Source organism: Orcinus orca, chromosome 3 (assembly GCF_937001465.1).
Source record: "Orcinus orca chromosome 3, mOrcOrc1.1, whole genome shotgun sequence".
NCBI lineage: Eukaryota > Metazoa > Chordata > Mammalia > Artiodactyla > Delphinidae > Orcinus > Orcinus orca.
Window position 1 is genome coordinate 109,519,927 of NC_064561.1, and position 16,032 is coordinate 109,535,958.

The 16,032-nt window shown below is 38.9% G+C and overlaps 1 protein-coding gene across 11 annotated transcripts in view; it reads left to right on the forward strand.

Moving 5' to 3' along the window:
* The window catches only part of KIAA0825 (KIAA0825 ortholog), a 402,948-nt gene that overhangs the window by 155,049 nt on the left and 231,867 nt on the right, over window positions 1-16,032 (forward strand). For all 11 annotated transcript variants that reach the window (XM_033401054.2, XM_049708409.1, XM_049708413.1 and 8 more), the window contains one exon: window positions 3,080-3,219. In XM_033401054.2, coding sequence (XP_033256945.1) covers window positions 3,080-3,219 — 140 coding nt within the window. The remainder of the gene's footprint in view (window positions 1-3,079; window positions 3,220-16,032) is intronic.

A 16,032-nucleotide genomic window follows, 5' to 3' on the forward strand; every position in this document is an offset into this window, starting at 1 on the left:
TGTTTGTAATCTTTTATTTTTCCTTATAGTGAGTCATTCTACTGTACATTTCAAAATCTGTGATAAGTTGAAAGATCCAAGAATTGAGGTACATTTCAACAAACAGCTTCCCATCTGGTAAATGAGAAGTTTTGTTTATAACCAGGTATTCAAATAAGTGGTATGAAATGACATTCAAATTATTTTGTCTCATTACATGTCTAAAGGACTGAGCAAAAACACAACCCTCCCTCCAATTCACCTCCATACTGCAGCCAGGTCAGGAAACTCATCTGCCTTAAATTCTTCAACAGGTCCAAAGTCCCCACCTTGGCTAATGAGACCCTCTATGAACTGGCCCCTGTCTTCCTTCTTCAAATTGTCTCTCAACAATCCCCTTCCTTTCCTAAACTCCATCAAACTGGATCTTTCAGTTCATTAAATGTATCCTTAAGTCAGCACTCAACTCAAGCAAAATCCATAGGTAGGAAATGTTAAAAAAAACTAAGTCAATTTTGATACACAGCTTACTACCAACTAGCTGCTTTTCATCTACCAGACCCCAAGCAAGTTTCTTGAAGTCAGCAGTTGGGGTTTAGGATAGAAACAGGGACAGCCATTGTGAGGATCTGCTTCAGTGTTTCAGTCCAAAAGGCTCACCTAGTGGTTTCTTCCTCTGGCACCATGTTTGGATTTTCTGCAAGAGCCAGACCAATCTGGGAATACCCAAAGGAATTCAGAACTGCTGAACTGACAGACCTGTTTCCTCTGGTCTGAGGGTTAAATAATTCCCCGCTTCTCTCTCCACCACCCATCTAGCTAACACTGCCTCACCAATTGCCAGGGAGTTTCTCCGTTTTGAGTTATGTTATCAGTCTCACATGGGAAGCCTGTGTTGGTCCAAAGTTCAGGTGATTTTGTGCATCATAAGGTTGTGAGATGTTCCAAATGCCCCAAGCCAAACCAAAGGGGAGATGCTTTTAAATTTCATTTTACATCTTCAGATCCTCTCACTTTTGTTTAAAGCAGCATTTTGGCAAAGCATCCTCTTTTTTTAAAGAGTTTATCTACCCATTTATGAGCATATGAGTCAATCAGCTAACATTGACAGAGCCTTAAATGTGCTTAGTTCATTGGTAAGAGCTTTGGGGTGTAAAGCAAGTGTGCTCACAAGGCTTGAATCTGAGTGGAGAGATAAAGCTTTAATTGATGAAATAATAAAGTGCTAAAATCTGCATACTTGCCATAAGTTCTTTAATTCAGAGTGAAATAGACTGCTATGGAGAGAAAGTTTTAGTGAAGTCTCTACAGAGAAAGTGATATTTTTGTGGCAAATTGAAGGATGCGTAAGATTAAGTATAGGGTCATCTGGAGGTTGCTGCTCAGGTGGCAGCCAAGGTGGACCTGTATGGGCACAAAGGCACAGAGGCAGGAAAGATAATACCAACTAGGCCTATCCCTGCTACCTGTGCTCCAGAAAGCACTGCCTTCCACAGTGGTTCTCAAACCTTAGTGTGCATCAGAATCTCCTGGAGAGGGCTTGTTAAAACACAGATTTCTGGGGCCCATTCCCAGAATTTCTGATGGGGTAAGACCTGGGAATTTGCATTTTTAACAAGTTCTCAGGGCTTCCCTGATGGCACAGTGGTTAAGAAGCCGCCTGCCGATGCAGGGCACACGGGTTCAAGCCCTGGTCTGGGAAGATCCCACACGCCACAGAGCAACTAAGCCCATGTGTCACAACTACTGAGCCTGCTCTCTAGAGCCCGCGAGCCACAACTACTGAGCCTGCATGCCACAACTACTGAAGCCCGCACTCCTAGAGCCCGTGCTCTGCAACAAGAGAAGCCCCCGCAGTAAGAAGCCCATGCACTGCAACGAAGAGTAGCCCCCACTGATCGCAACTAGAGAAAGCCTGCACGCAGCAACAAAGACCCAAATGCAGCCAAAAATAAATATATAAAATAAATTTATTTTAAAAAACCCCAAAACAAGTTCTCAGGTGATGCTGATGCTGTTGGTCCAGGGCCCAAGCTTTGGAAACCTTTGCTCTAGACTATGATGATGGTTCACCACTCAGTACATTTCATCTGGAAACGATGCTGCAAATCGTCTCTCTCAGTGATACTCTTTGTTCCGCTTTCTTCCACGCTAAAGCATATGGTCTTCTCATTCACACCTTTACATTTCTCAATCTCATCTTTCCTTCCCAGTGCCACCCTAGTCCCACAACCCTTATCTCCACAATCAGATTGAGTGTGGTCATTTCCTGCCATTTTTTTGTTGTAGTTGTAAGTTGATATCAGATGCTGTGACCTTTAGCCAGTCTAAACCTTGAGACTTTAGAAGGAAAAAGTGAATAATGTTATCAGTGTTCAGTTTCTACCTTATTTCCTTATCTCTTGCAGATTCATTGGTAAATTAATGTGGTGATGTGGGGGACCTGATTTTAATTTTCTATTCAACACTGATTATAATTTCCCAAGTAGAAGCTTATTTGCCTTGGAATTATTTCTCTTTGATAAACTGATTACCCAAGTAGGTAGCAGTGTGACTGTTAGAGTGGTTCTGATAATTGCATGTTGATTTAAGGCTTTACATATTAAATAATTAGATTATGGTTGACCTTTGACAGAAGCTTTGAATTCCTTTCATTTTATCAGCAATCACAGTACATGGCAAATTAGTAGCCAAAACACATTGTAACTTCTCTCCATGAATAATGAAAGAAGTTAATAGCACATAGTAGGCACTCATGTATTTGTTGAATGAACAAATAAATGCATTAAAAAATGCATAAATAATTTTTATTTGCTCCATGAAGCTAAAACAGACATAGTTCCATGAAATATACGCATGGTTATTTTGTATCAGTTTTAAATTTGGCAGGTTACCAAATGTTAATTTGCTTTTAGCTAGTAGAGATTAAATGTAATTCCTTCCCTGAGCAGCCCTAAAGTAAGCAAGCATGAAAGCATTTTCACAGTAATCTGGGAGGAATTGACATTTAAAGGAGTTAGCATTACATCTGTACTTTAAAGCTATTAATTTCATAGATAAATTAACTTCATTACTCCATCTTTATCTTGCATTTTGAAAGGACTCCATCAGCTGGACGATTGACAGCCGAGGGTCAGTTGAAACTGCTGTTATCCCAGCCAGGCTGTAATTGGAACCTGCTTCTGGAAACCCTACTGCATCATGATGGTCTTTTACTGAGAATCTTGCTAAAGAGCTCAAGTGAGTATTTGTAGTTATGAGAATGTCCTGAAAAATCCCAGTCATTGCTCAAGTTGAATGGAATTTTTTTCCTACTTGAATGTTGGCAGAGGGATGAAACCAACTGCATTATATCAATAGTCAGTGGGGTTAGCAGCAGGCAAAATATTGAGTAACTTTATAAACCTTTTGGAAAGATTTTTTTCAGGGATTCTGAATGAGGGCAAAAAATATTTTTATATAATACTGTCCTATCATAAACTATCATAATATAGAAATATATCAATATATGGGGTTTGAAATGCCTAAGAATATTATGGGAACACAGTTATATGTCCAAAACAGAAGAGAGAGAGAGAGCGAGAGAGAGAGAGGGAGAGAGAGATTGCTTTAGAGCCACATTAGACATTTCAGTGGATCATGAAGAATGCTTATATAACTTATGAACAAGCAAGCATGGCTTACAGCCATATCACTGAGGCATGGAGAAGTAATCATGAGAAAATTATGAATGGAAATTGAGGAGTAATAGAGGACCATACTTCTCTTAATTAGACTTTCTTTCTTCCCCTGTAAGTACTATTTTAGAAAATGGTAAGTAATGTTATGCCAGTCTCATAGTATATCCTACTGCTCTCCTGCTACATCTATAAAGAGTTTTCTAACCATCTTCACATACCCCTACACATTTCTTCTGTTCTATACTATACGTGTAGCCAGATTAATTTTTATCAATCACTAGTTTCAGTATAGTTTTCTCTAATCAAAATCTTTTTTCTCTAGTTCCCCATCAACCTACAGGAACAAATCCCTGTCCTTTGGCCATTCAAATATGGCCCCAAACTAGTTTTGTAAGCTTTTTCCCCACTATTCTCTTGTGTATGTGTGCGCACGCACGCGCAATCACACACAAACACACATACACACCCATTTCAGCCATTGTCCCCAAAGCCCCAGGCACATGCTCCTTCCACACCTTGGCTCACCCATTTTTCCTCCTTGAAAGACCCTCCATAGACAACCCAGCCTCCACCAATGGGCAAAGGCCACTGATGTTCCAGATCTCTGAACACTGTAGCTCACAGTGATGTCTCCCTCCCTCCCCTGAACTTCACGGTGTCTGTTATGGTGGCTGCTGCCCTTAGCTTACTCTGCCTTGTATTGTTATTATATTTGTATATGAATGAGGCAAATGTTACCAGGCCCAACCAGCCTGTTGGTATACAAATGAGGTTCATAGCATTCCCAGTCCAGATTGTTCCAGTCATGTCTGGAATTTTTGGTTTCTCAGATCTGCTCATGACCAGTTCCCCATATTCTTCTCTTCTGTATACCCTGATGTTTGCTTCCCAAAAGCCACTTAGGGGAAGTGCCTCACTACTGAGCCCTTTGCTTCTCTCCTGGTGCTCTCAAATTCATAAAATCTTGTGGTTCCAAAGGTCACTACAACTCCTCCAGTGTCACTGTGTTCCAAGGAGAAGTTCAGAGGTTACCTCTCCTCGAAACCCTGAATCTGTCTTTATTCTCTTAGCCCCCAAGCCGTACTCTGTGGGCCTTAAATCTTACAGAGTTGAACTGAAAACATTATCTTTACCTTCAATATCTATAACTCCACTCTCCTAAAGGGAAAACAGGTGCTAGGGAAACTAATTGCTCAAGTAGCCAACATATATTGTTTACTTATTAGTTGTCAGGCACTGTGATTCTTAAAACCTTATAAAGTAAATATAATTATTTTCATCATGTTAAAAATAACATTAGAGTTTAAGATAATGTTATTTTCCAAGAGACACATGTAGCTGATAAATGGTGGGTAACCCAGGATTCTGAACCCAGCTGGAGCTTTCTTTCCCTTACCCTTCTATACAAATACTCTTGCAAATTAAATCCTGGAGTGGACCAGGGGTATCTGCAAAAACTGTAATCTGTCCACTCTCAGGTTGAATCAACCAGGACACCCCAGTGCACATGCATTTAACTGTTCTTTCCAGCTATTAGTGGAAATTAGTGTTGATCATAGATTTTTATTTTCATATTCCTCCTCAAGCTAACACAGTGCTTTTTACAGAAAAAGTCCAGTGATTGGCCAGTGATCCATTAGAATATAAAATATGGAGCTTCCATTAAACTTTATAATCTGAGCTTTCAGGCAAGGTGACTACACAACACAGATAGTATCTGACATGGCTGGAGAGTTACTCTAATATAACTCATGAAACTCATGGGCATGGTCCCAGAAGAGAAATGGTTTCCTCTTGATAGAGTTATATAGAACAGCCTGGAAAAACAATTGTGATCAAACATTGGACTATACTGATATAGCCACTAAGTACAGGAATAGCAACTGTGGTTAAATGAATATTTAACCATGTTTTCTTACAAAAAAATTCCACATTTACATACCAAAAATATTACATCTACCTTTTGTACGTATAACGTGATATTGTTTTTGAGGGACTTACAGGTTACTAAAGGTACTATATTGTATCTCCTTCAGTTCTGGTTCTTATGGAATACAGAAGTGTATTTACCCAACCTGCTCAAATATCTATCAGTTTTTGCAAAGGTTTTTAGGTGTTTGATCAGGGTTACATAACTGCCTTGGTATTGTCTTGTATTGAATTTTATTAGCTACTTCAAATATTGTAAGGATGAAGTGACAGAATTTACTAATCGATTGATTGACTGGCTGACTTATTAAGCTGCAGTAGAAACCTGTCACTTTAATTTAGAAACAGTATATTCAGGGAATCTTATTAACTAGACTAAGATGGAAATTATTATGCACCTAAAAATACATACGTAATATTTTTTCAGAGATTTTGTTTTCATTGAACACCATTTGGTAATTTAGAAGTTTGATCATATTTTTAGGAAAGCAAAATTTTAGAGTAAAATATGCTGATTAGGTGTTTCAAGCATCATAACTATTGGGCTTTTTATGTGAGAGTTTTCCTTTATAAATAGTGTCTTTTTGGTCTAATTGATAAAATTTAACTTTTGTTAAATTGGCTCAGGAATAAGAATAGAGATTTTAAATACATATTTTTATTTTTATTTATTTATTTATTTGGCTGCATTGGGTCTTATTTGTGGCACATGGGATCTTCGTTGCCGCATGTAGGATCTTCATTGCAGCATGCAGGCTCTTAGTTGCGGCGTGTGGGCTCTTTAGTTGCGGCATGCATGCGGGATCTAGTTCCTTGACCAGGGATCGAACCCAGGCCCCCTGCATTGGGAGCAGAGTCTTAGCCACTGGACAACCAGGGAAGTCCCTAAATACATATTTTTATTGTACATATTTTAAAACAAGGTCCTCTTCATCCAATAAGCAATTATTAAATTCTGTTAGGTAGAGAATTTTTGATAGACAACCATATATTATAAAGATTAAAATATATGAGGTTTATCTCTTTTATATCTGTAGCTTTTGGTCTTGCTCTATGAAAATGATTTATCAGAATTTCTATTTATTTTAAAAAGAATCAGCTGAGCCTATATGGAAATAACTTTCTTGTAATATGAGATGCAACTTCACTGAAGGTCAGAAAATAGTAAAATTTAGTAAATGAATGAATAGTAAAATTTTAATTTATTCATTAATAATAAAAATGTCATAGGCTGCAAGCTTCTAGGAAGCTTGGATAAAGTTCAATGGGCATGAGAAGGTAATGTTTGTTGGTTTTATTTTTAAGATGGGCCATCCTAAATTTGAAGGAAAAAAAACCTCTCAAGTACAAATGTTTATAGAAGATTTTAAATTTGTAAAACACTATTTTGGATTAGTGACGTTAAAAACCCAGGGCAATTGTTTTGACATTACCTCACTGAGGCCACATGGCCTTAACCAGTTTCTTACTTGTGGCATCAAAAGAACAAATATTTGGCAATTTCCCAATTGTTAGCAGGTAGCCTTTTCCTGCTAGTGACATTTGAATGAAGTGTAACTAACTTTCTTTCCTTTGCCCATTGCCTCAAGAATGATTCTCAGTGAAACTTCTTGGCTTCTGGTGATATTCAGTAATAACATAACAACCACAACCAACTAGCAAACACATAATATTTCACATGTTCTAGACATGGCTTCTAAGTCTTTAAATGTGTTCACTCACTGAATCCTCAAAACAAACTGTGTGGTAGGTACAATTATCATCTCCTTTTGACAGATGAGGAAAGTGAGACACAGAGAAATCAAGTCGTTTGTCCAAGTCAACAGCTAATAATCAGCAAAGCAGGATTTGATTCAGACAGCCGGTGTGCAGGGACTGTGCTTTCACCTACCACACTTGTACGGCATCCTGGCAGAGCCACAGAAAGTTTACAAAATTGCAGGGTTGCACAATTTATGAGAACTATCAGGAACCTCTATCGTGGATAATTTTGCTAGTACAATCTGTACTTTTCAACCTTGTAACAAAGTGCCAAAAGATAGTCAAGAAACTGACCTACAGAAAATTCTAAATAAATGGCTGCCACCACTACAAAGGCTTGGTTGACTTAAAATGAATTAATCAATTCAAATTCTCTGACTTTATGGTTAATGTTTTCTTGATCTTTTGGGTAATGAGGAATATTGTGGCAGAAGCTTGGTGTTTTATTGTACATTATGTGTGTGTGAGTTTCATTTTATAAGTATTTATGACCAAAGTGCTGCTTCATGACTGTCTTGAAGGAAGTGACCAAAAGTAAAAATATGCTCCCTCTTGGTACCCTTAGTGCACCTAACTTCAATGTCTTTGGCTGCTTTCACTAGTGACAACATCTGTATTCTTACTTGTTCAGTATTTTTTTCTTTGCTGGATTTGTACCCTGTTCTTACCGAGAACAGTAGAATCATATTTGTGTGTTCTTGCCTTAGTCTTTCCAGCCAAGGATCCTATCCGCGAATGATGACAGACTAGCCTAGAATATCAGTGGTCTCCATAGAATTATTACAGTCCCAGAAACAGTTATCATCTAGGGTCTGTGCTGTGTCTCCATGAGGGTAGGGTGGTTGTAGGGTATGATTATGTAAAGCAAGGCTTCTGGACTTTACAGTGCAAAAACATTATCTGGGGAGCTGGTTAAAACTGCAGATTCTGATTCAGTAGGTCTTGGGTGGGACCTGAGATTCTGCATTTCTAACAAGCTCCCAGGGAATGCTGCTCCTGATGCTGCTATCCCCTGGACCACCTTTTGAGTAACAAGGCCATCGAACAAGGTATCTGTTACTATAGATGGCAAAAAATTGGGGTATGTGATTTGTCTTTCCAATGTATTATGCTTTTAAAGAGACATAATTTCCCCCCCCCTCCGGTACGCGGGCCTCTCACTGTTGTGGCCTCTCCTGTTGCGGAGCACAGGCTCCGGACGCGCAGGCTCAGCGGCCATGGCTCACTGGTCCAGCCGCTCCGCGGCATGCGAGATCTTCCCGGACCGGGGCACAAACCCGTGTCCCCTGCATCGACAGGCGGACTCTCAACCACTGCGCCACCAGGGAAGCCCTAAAGAGACACAATTTACTTAAGATTATTTATAATCCATTTTGTCAGAACGTTCACAGAAGTCAGAAAGCTTGGTCTTATTCAAATACAGAACTGATTATGTCACTCCCCTGCTAAAAACCTTTAGTGGCTGCCCACTACTTATAGAGTACAGACCCTAATCCTTAAGACACAAGCAATGTCCATTGTGCTCTGGCAATGGCTGACTTGTCCAGCATCGGGTCCATGCAAGCTTAACATGCATATTCTGGTCTAGGTTGTGCATCTTAGATTTGTATATTTATAATAGCAATGTCCCTGTAGAAGTATCTTGAGAAAAGAGGCAGATGCTCCAACACCAGTGACCTTTCAATTAATTGGCCCAAATTCCACGTTCTTTCCTGTTACAGAACCCTTGAAATGTTATTTTTTTGAGCCTAGAATCTTCTTCCTTTTCATTTTCCTGGCAACTGATAATCATCTTTTAGCTTCAGTATTACTTCCTAGGAAGTCATCTTTGATCATCCCATAACGTCCCACCATAATTCCTTTCGTAACACTCGTCACAATTTTAAGTGAAAGGTTAAATGACATAATTGAGTATTTAATCCCTGTGTCAGCCATTGCAAGCTCTAGAAGGGCAGGGACAGCTCATCATTGTTCCCCAGTACTTGGCTTGGTTCTCGACACTTGAGACTGGTACTGATCACATAGAAGGTGCATAAAAAGTATTTGTGAATGAATGAAATTTCCAGGAAAAAATTCTACTTCACTCATTAGTGTTGTGATCTGTCTAAACTTCAGTCTCCCCATTTCTAAATTAGGGTACTAATAATGACCTTACGTGTTTATTTTGAGGTTTAAAAAAGTAAATAGGGACTGCCCTGGTGGCGCAGTGGATAAGACTTCACGCTCCCAATGCAGAGGGCCCGTGTTCAATACCTGAACTAGATCCCACACGCATGCCACAACTAAGAGTTCACATGCTGCAACTAAGGAGCCCACCTGCTGCAACTAAGGAGCCCACGTGCCACAACTAAGACCCAGCACAACCAAATAAATAAATTTAAAAAAAAACTAATTAAAAAAAGTAAATAAACATAAAGCACCATTTTTTGAAACCTAGTAGATACTTAATTTCTATTAGATTCTTTTCTTCTTTTACACTGTCTGGAAAAATATGCTTGATATATTTTTCTTCTCTCATCACTCCTCCTGTGCTTTCCATGCAGTGGTCTCTCCCTCAGCTTCTCAGTAACTCTCCCCTCCATCCAAGCATAAATTTGTCTCCAGGAGGTGGGTTTCCCCTTTGACATCTTTGGCCTGAAAAGATGTTGCCTTAGCAGCTCTGATGTGTGTGAAGATGAGAACTGGACCAAATAAATATTCCCAAGTTTTATATATTATAGCACTTCTTGAGAACCTTTGTATATAGCTTGAGAGATTAGTAATATGAATTTTGCTATGATGCTTCACCTACACAGAATCAGATCTAATTTGGCTTGACAGTAGCTGAAATTTTTATATTCTATCTCTTCCTGGCACCTAGAAAATGTCTAATATATCTATAGGAACATGTTTCTTCTTCAGTAGTTCATGTGCTTCTAGTGTTAGCATGCAAATGATTTGGCATTATATTACGAGTGATAACTATTATCATGAATTTATGTAGCATCTTTTCCCCAACAACTCAAAGTGATTTAACATATTATTTCATTTCTGACCCTTGGATCATTAGGACTTTTGCAAATGAGGAAACTTAGATACAGAGAAATTGAGCAAATTGCATACTTGGTGTTTAAGTGGTCCTTGTTAGAAGAATGAAGAGCTATTATTTCATGAAAGTATATCTATTGTTTTTAAATAAATTCTAAAATGAAAACATGAGACTTTGTGGAGACATTTATTCCTAGAAATAAGAAATAATATCCTTCTGAATTAATTTCTAAAAATGTTGGGTGACGATTTTATAAACACATTCTCTATTCAACTAATATTTAATGGGCATCAGCTAGGTACAAGACACTGTTCTCAGCTGGAGATATAGTGGTAAACATGACGCCATATTGCCTTCATATTCTGGGGGATTCATTGCTGGGGAAACATGGGGAGGACAGACCTTATAAAGTTAAAAATATATATAAAAATTAGATAAGTTCAGTTGCTAATAAGTACCATGAGGTACTTTTCTAAAACAGAGTGACTGATAAGAGAGTGATGGATTGGGTGATGAAGAAATGCTGCTTGAAGAGCTAACACCTTCTTTTGCTTGTGAGTTATTTGGGAATAGACGGAAGATGTCCTTAGGTAGTATTAGATGTTTGGAATATATGTATGCTTTCTTCCAGTATTCTAGAATAGAAGTCAGCAAACATTTTCTGTAGAGGGCCAGATGGACTATAGATAGAGGGCTTTGTAGGCCACACAGTGTCTATCACAACTACCAACCTCTACCATTATAGCAGGTACCGACGATACATAAGCAAATCACATGGCTGTGCAGGGGAGGAAAAAGTTTTCCTCAGCTTTCTTACGGTCACTGGCTGGGTTTGAAAATTAAACTGACAAAGATAGAGTAACAGGATAAAAACATACAAATTTATTTAATATAAGTTCTACATGACACAAGAGACTTCATAAGGAAATGAAGATCCAAAGAAACAGAAAATATCTTTATGCTAGGTTTAATGAAGAATGGACAGTTGTGGAGAAATATGATAGGTCAAGGAGTATGAGGTTAAGTGTAACAAATTGGGGGAAACTTAGCAAGGCTTATTTGCTAGGATTCTTCTCAGCATCGTTTTGACTTCAGAGATAAGGATGCACCTTTCCTCCTGGTACAGGGCGGGCACCTCTGATGTGAGGGTTTCATGACCTGTTTCAGGGGAGAAGGGCAGGGGGAATTTCAGAGCGACTTTCCTGTTTCTGCTCTTTTCTCAAGCTCCTTCAGCTTAAAATATTAAATATGCCAAGGTGCCATATTTTGGGGTAGCATTCCTGAACCCCATCACCAGTATTCCAATGGAACTTTATTTATGGACACTGAAATTTGAATTTCACATAATTTTTGTTTGTCACAAATCATATTCTACTTTTGATGTGTTTCAGCGATTTGAAAATGTAAAAACCATTCTTAGCTGTGGACCTTACTGAAACAGGCATCAGGCTGGACATGTCTCCTGGGCTATAGTTGCCAACCCTTGTTCTAGAATATTGTGCAGCACCCAAGTGCCCACAGTGGCTTTATCACTTCTCTGCAAGGTGGTCATTTGGCATGAGGACCTGCACATAGACCTAGCATGGTGCTTTTTTCAGAGACCATGGGAGAGAAGTTAAACAGCCCATTCTCTTTAACTTAAGAAGTTAGAGGGACCATTCCTGCTGGACAGATAGGCTTGGTGTCTGCCTTACAGAAGGAATTTCTCTTTGAAATAGCTTTAACTCAGTTTCACATTCTGTGGACTTTGTGCTTATTCAGGAGCACAGATGGAGCTCAAAACTTGCCTCTCACTCCTAGGGCTGACAGTTGCAGAATTTGGACCAATAGTGCACTTATGCTTAGTGGTCTTTTTTTGGCACAGGCTGCTTCAATGGAGAGTGCCCACTGAAGAGTGAAAAGTGCTAAGATGTTAAGTAAAAACCAGGCCATGCCTTGCTTAAATAAACTGGGCATGTCTAACTTGGAGAAGAAAAGAACTAGAGGAGGCAGGATAGCGATCTTCAAATATGTTAAGTCTTCACTTAAAAAAGAAAAAAATAATAGGCTGTCCAGTTCAACACGTGGACATGCTTGGGAATAAGTTAAAAGGAAATGGATTTTGGCTGTCAGTCTGTCAGTCAAAAACCCTGAATTGTCATCCATAATGATAACTGAGGAAGTGCTCTTCTTTTCTCTATTCACTAAAGAGACTTGCCCAGATTTCTGTAGTCCTTTCACATAAGTGCTCTCTCTATATTTTTAGAATGCAAAACAGTTTGGTAACTTGAGCTGTCCAGCAGAGGGACGGCTGCCTTGAATGGTGGTGGGTATCCCACCTCTGAAAGTATTCAAAAGCAAGCTAGGTCACCATTGTCACAGATGCTGGAAGACGTTTTTATTTATTCAATCAGCAAAGATTTATTCATTTATTGACCAAATATTTACTGACTTCCCTGTGAGGTGCCTTCCAGCCATATAATCACATTATGTTTCTTAATCAGTTATAACTTGATATAAATCTGTGGGGTAAGAGTCAAAGTTTTAAAGACCTATTTTGTCCATGCTTTGTTAGTCTTGCCAGTGCCTACTGCTAAAGCAAAATTCCTCTTGCTCCACAAATGATGCTTTTGAATTAAAATTAAATCCAACTTTGGTGACCTGGTTAGTAATTTCTTTTCCAGTTGACAGTCTTCTTATGCAGAATAGCCCTTTGTGCTTCTACCTTGTACCTTTTCCATTTGAACTGCTCACTTTGATTTGCAAATCCAAAGGGCTTAAAGGTAATGTAAGAGACTCTTTGCAAACCTGATTCCTAGATTCAGTTTTATTGAATAGTAGTCTTGCTAGACACAATACTAGAAAAGGGTTTCATGGTCAAAAATACTTAGAAACACTATGTGTATACTAAAATACCTTCGTAGAGAGTCACAGAGCTCATGAATAAAGGCTGTGAAAAATCCTGCAGAAAACAAAAGTGTTTACTATTGTTGGAGCCAGCACTTCCAGGACATATGTGCTACCCGTTAACATCCCACGAAACACACTTTGGAAAATCTTGCCTTCTAAAAAGCATGAGGAAGAATCCTAGTAGATACAGGTCCGTACAGCCAGAACTGTTTCAAAGAGGTTTGCCTATCTATGTTTACTAATATGTAAATAACACAAAATAATTTTTCAACATACAGAATTGCCTGTGTATGCCATGTACTGATGATCGGTTTTCAAGGAACTAGAATCAATTGCTCAGTTATTAATCTTTATTGAATGTAGCTATTTTCTCGGTTATTCATAAAATGCTTTTTTTCTTCTTTATTCATTAAATGCTTTTTTTCTCCTTTATTCATTAAGGGTAAGCCTCTTTAAGATTTAGTTTCTTCATTTGCCAACCCCAGTTCTAGATGATAGAAGAGAGAGAGCTATAGAAAAGACAGCCCACAAGGCCCCCTGAAACCAAGAAAGCATGGCTATAAGGAAGTCAAGAGAGAAGAGAGTTTTCAAGGAGTAGGTGAAAAGAAAGGAAGCAGTGGATATGAGGAGGATGAGGTTTGCAGGGGAAAATGACATTTGAATATTATGACTAGAAGGTAAATGTCATTCCAAAAAAAAAAAACCAATTACTAGATGGACCAAAACCCAACAAAACTACTCAAGAGATCTCCCTTCCTCCCTTCCTTCCTTCTTTAGTATTCGAACATTAGTTAAGCGTGTAGCAGTGTTCCAGGTGCTGTGGGAAGATACCTAAAGACAAGATGCACATTCATAGAAAGTCCACTAAGGAAACAGTACTAGAGAGGTAATGAGGTCATATATGTGAAATTGTAGAAAGCTACATGAAATTGAGGTATTTTGTATGAAGACAATCAATTACCACATACCAAATACCTGGTTTAGACTGAGTACTTTGCATTCAGAGGTTATTAACAATAAAACGTCAAAGCCGCCTTTGAGAAATTTGAGATTATAGTTTAATGCAAACAGCACAGGCAAATTCTTACTGCCTCTGTGATCTTGGGGCAAGTTACTTAATTTTTCTCAATTTCACTTATTCATCTGTAAAGCTGGGATAACCGGCACCCATTCTGTAGAGTGTTAGGAGGATGAAATTACACTTAATGCAGCTCATGTGATGTTCAGCATAGTGTAATTTGTGGGTAGTAACTTTGTTTTTACAGAGTTGGTATAAATCTCAATTCATGAACTCAGATATACAAGGAATATCTAGTCGCTTACTGTATTCAAATCAATTTTAAGAGGATTCTGAGCGTCTCCTGCCTGGCTGGTAGGACATTTAACTGTAGCTATTCTTAGAGCTCCCACCCTTACCCCGGGGTCCTGCAGAAGTCCCTGTGAGACTGTTTTGATCATCAGTTATCTGGTCACCCTAGTTACTGTAGAAATACCCTTATCCCTGTCCAAACGCTCCTGCCAAGCACAGCAGCCAGGCGTGGCTTGTAACCTTTGAGACTGTGCCTCACCCAGACAAGCCTCCCTGAGCTCTGCCTTCCAGCAAAGCCCTTGCAACCCACAGATGTCTCTCTCCAGTCCCAGAGGTCTCCTCTCTCTGAGCCCTCATGACCCTTGCCTCTGTCCACCTGCCAGACACATATGATTCCACTTTGGTATCATAGTACCAATATTGGTACCAATATATAGTACCAGTATTTTTTGGCCTTAAAAAATGGCTATTTCATTTAGTTCAAACTAATAACTATTCAATGGATTTAGCTTTTTTTTTTTTTTTTTTTTTTTAAGTCTGGGTGGGCAACTGACTTCAGTCTATTTGTTGCTTTTCAAATAGCAAAAATCCCTGAGGCAGGTAAACAGACTACTTTTTTCGAAGCAAGGGAAAATAGAAATAAAAAATATACATTGAAGTATTTTGACACATTTATATGGTAATAACAACAATGTTAATGCTAATAAAACTCATTATTTTTATTATAATATTCCTCATACCATCCCCCTTTCTCCATCTGTATTGTCAGTGCGTGATTCATGGGGCCTTAGATTATTCAGGCTGTGTTGATTGTCTAGCTTTATCTCTCCCTCCTGCATACCATTCACACTTCAGCCATGCCACCCTACCAGCAGCAACCTGTCTTCTCACCATTGTATCAACTCTTCTGTCTTCCTGGAAAGCACCTTTCCCACCTCAACCTTGTCGTGCCAGTAAATTTCTACTCCTCCTTAAAGACTTCGCTGAGACATGGTCTTCTGTCAGAGAGAAGATGTCTTCTCTGTGTTCCTATTCCCAAATTTAAAACATCATCCTCTATATTTTCATAGTACCTTATACTTAAGGCACTTAGACTTAAGGTGATCGAATAATTCGTCATTTAAACTGGGACCCAGTTTAAGAGTGAAAGAGGATGCTGCTACTAATTACACCAGAACAACAGACATAAACCAGGACTGCCTGAGGCAAACCAGGATGTACTGTAACCCTACTTATCTTTACATTGCTGTAATGATTGTTTACATGTCTGTCATTCCCACCCCACCCCCCAAACACACACACACACACACACACACACACACACACACACACAGAGGCAGTGAATCCCTGGAAGGTGTAGGCCTTAGCATCTAATATGACTGCTGACATAGTAATTGACTGATTAAATCTTGGGAATTTTATTGGAGCAGAACATTCTAGACTAGTGAAGTGGTTGA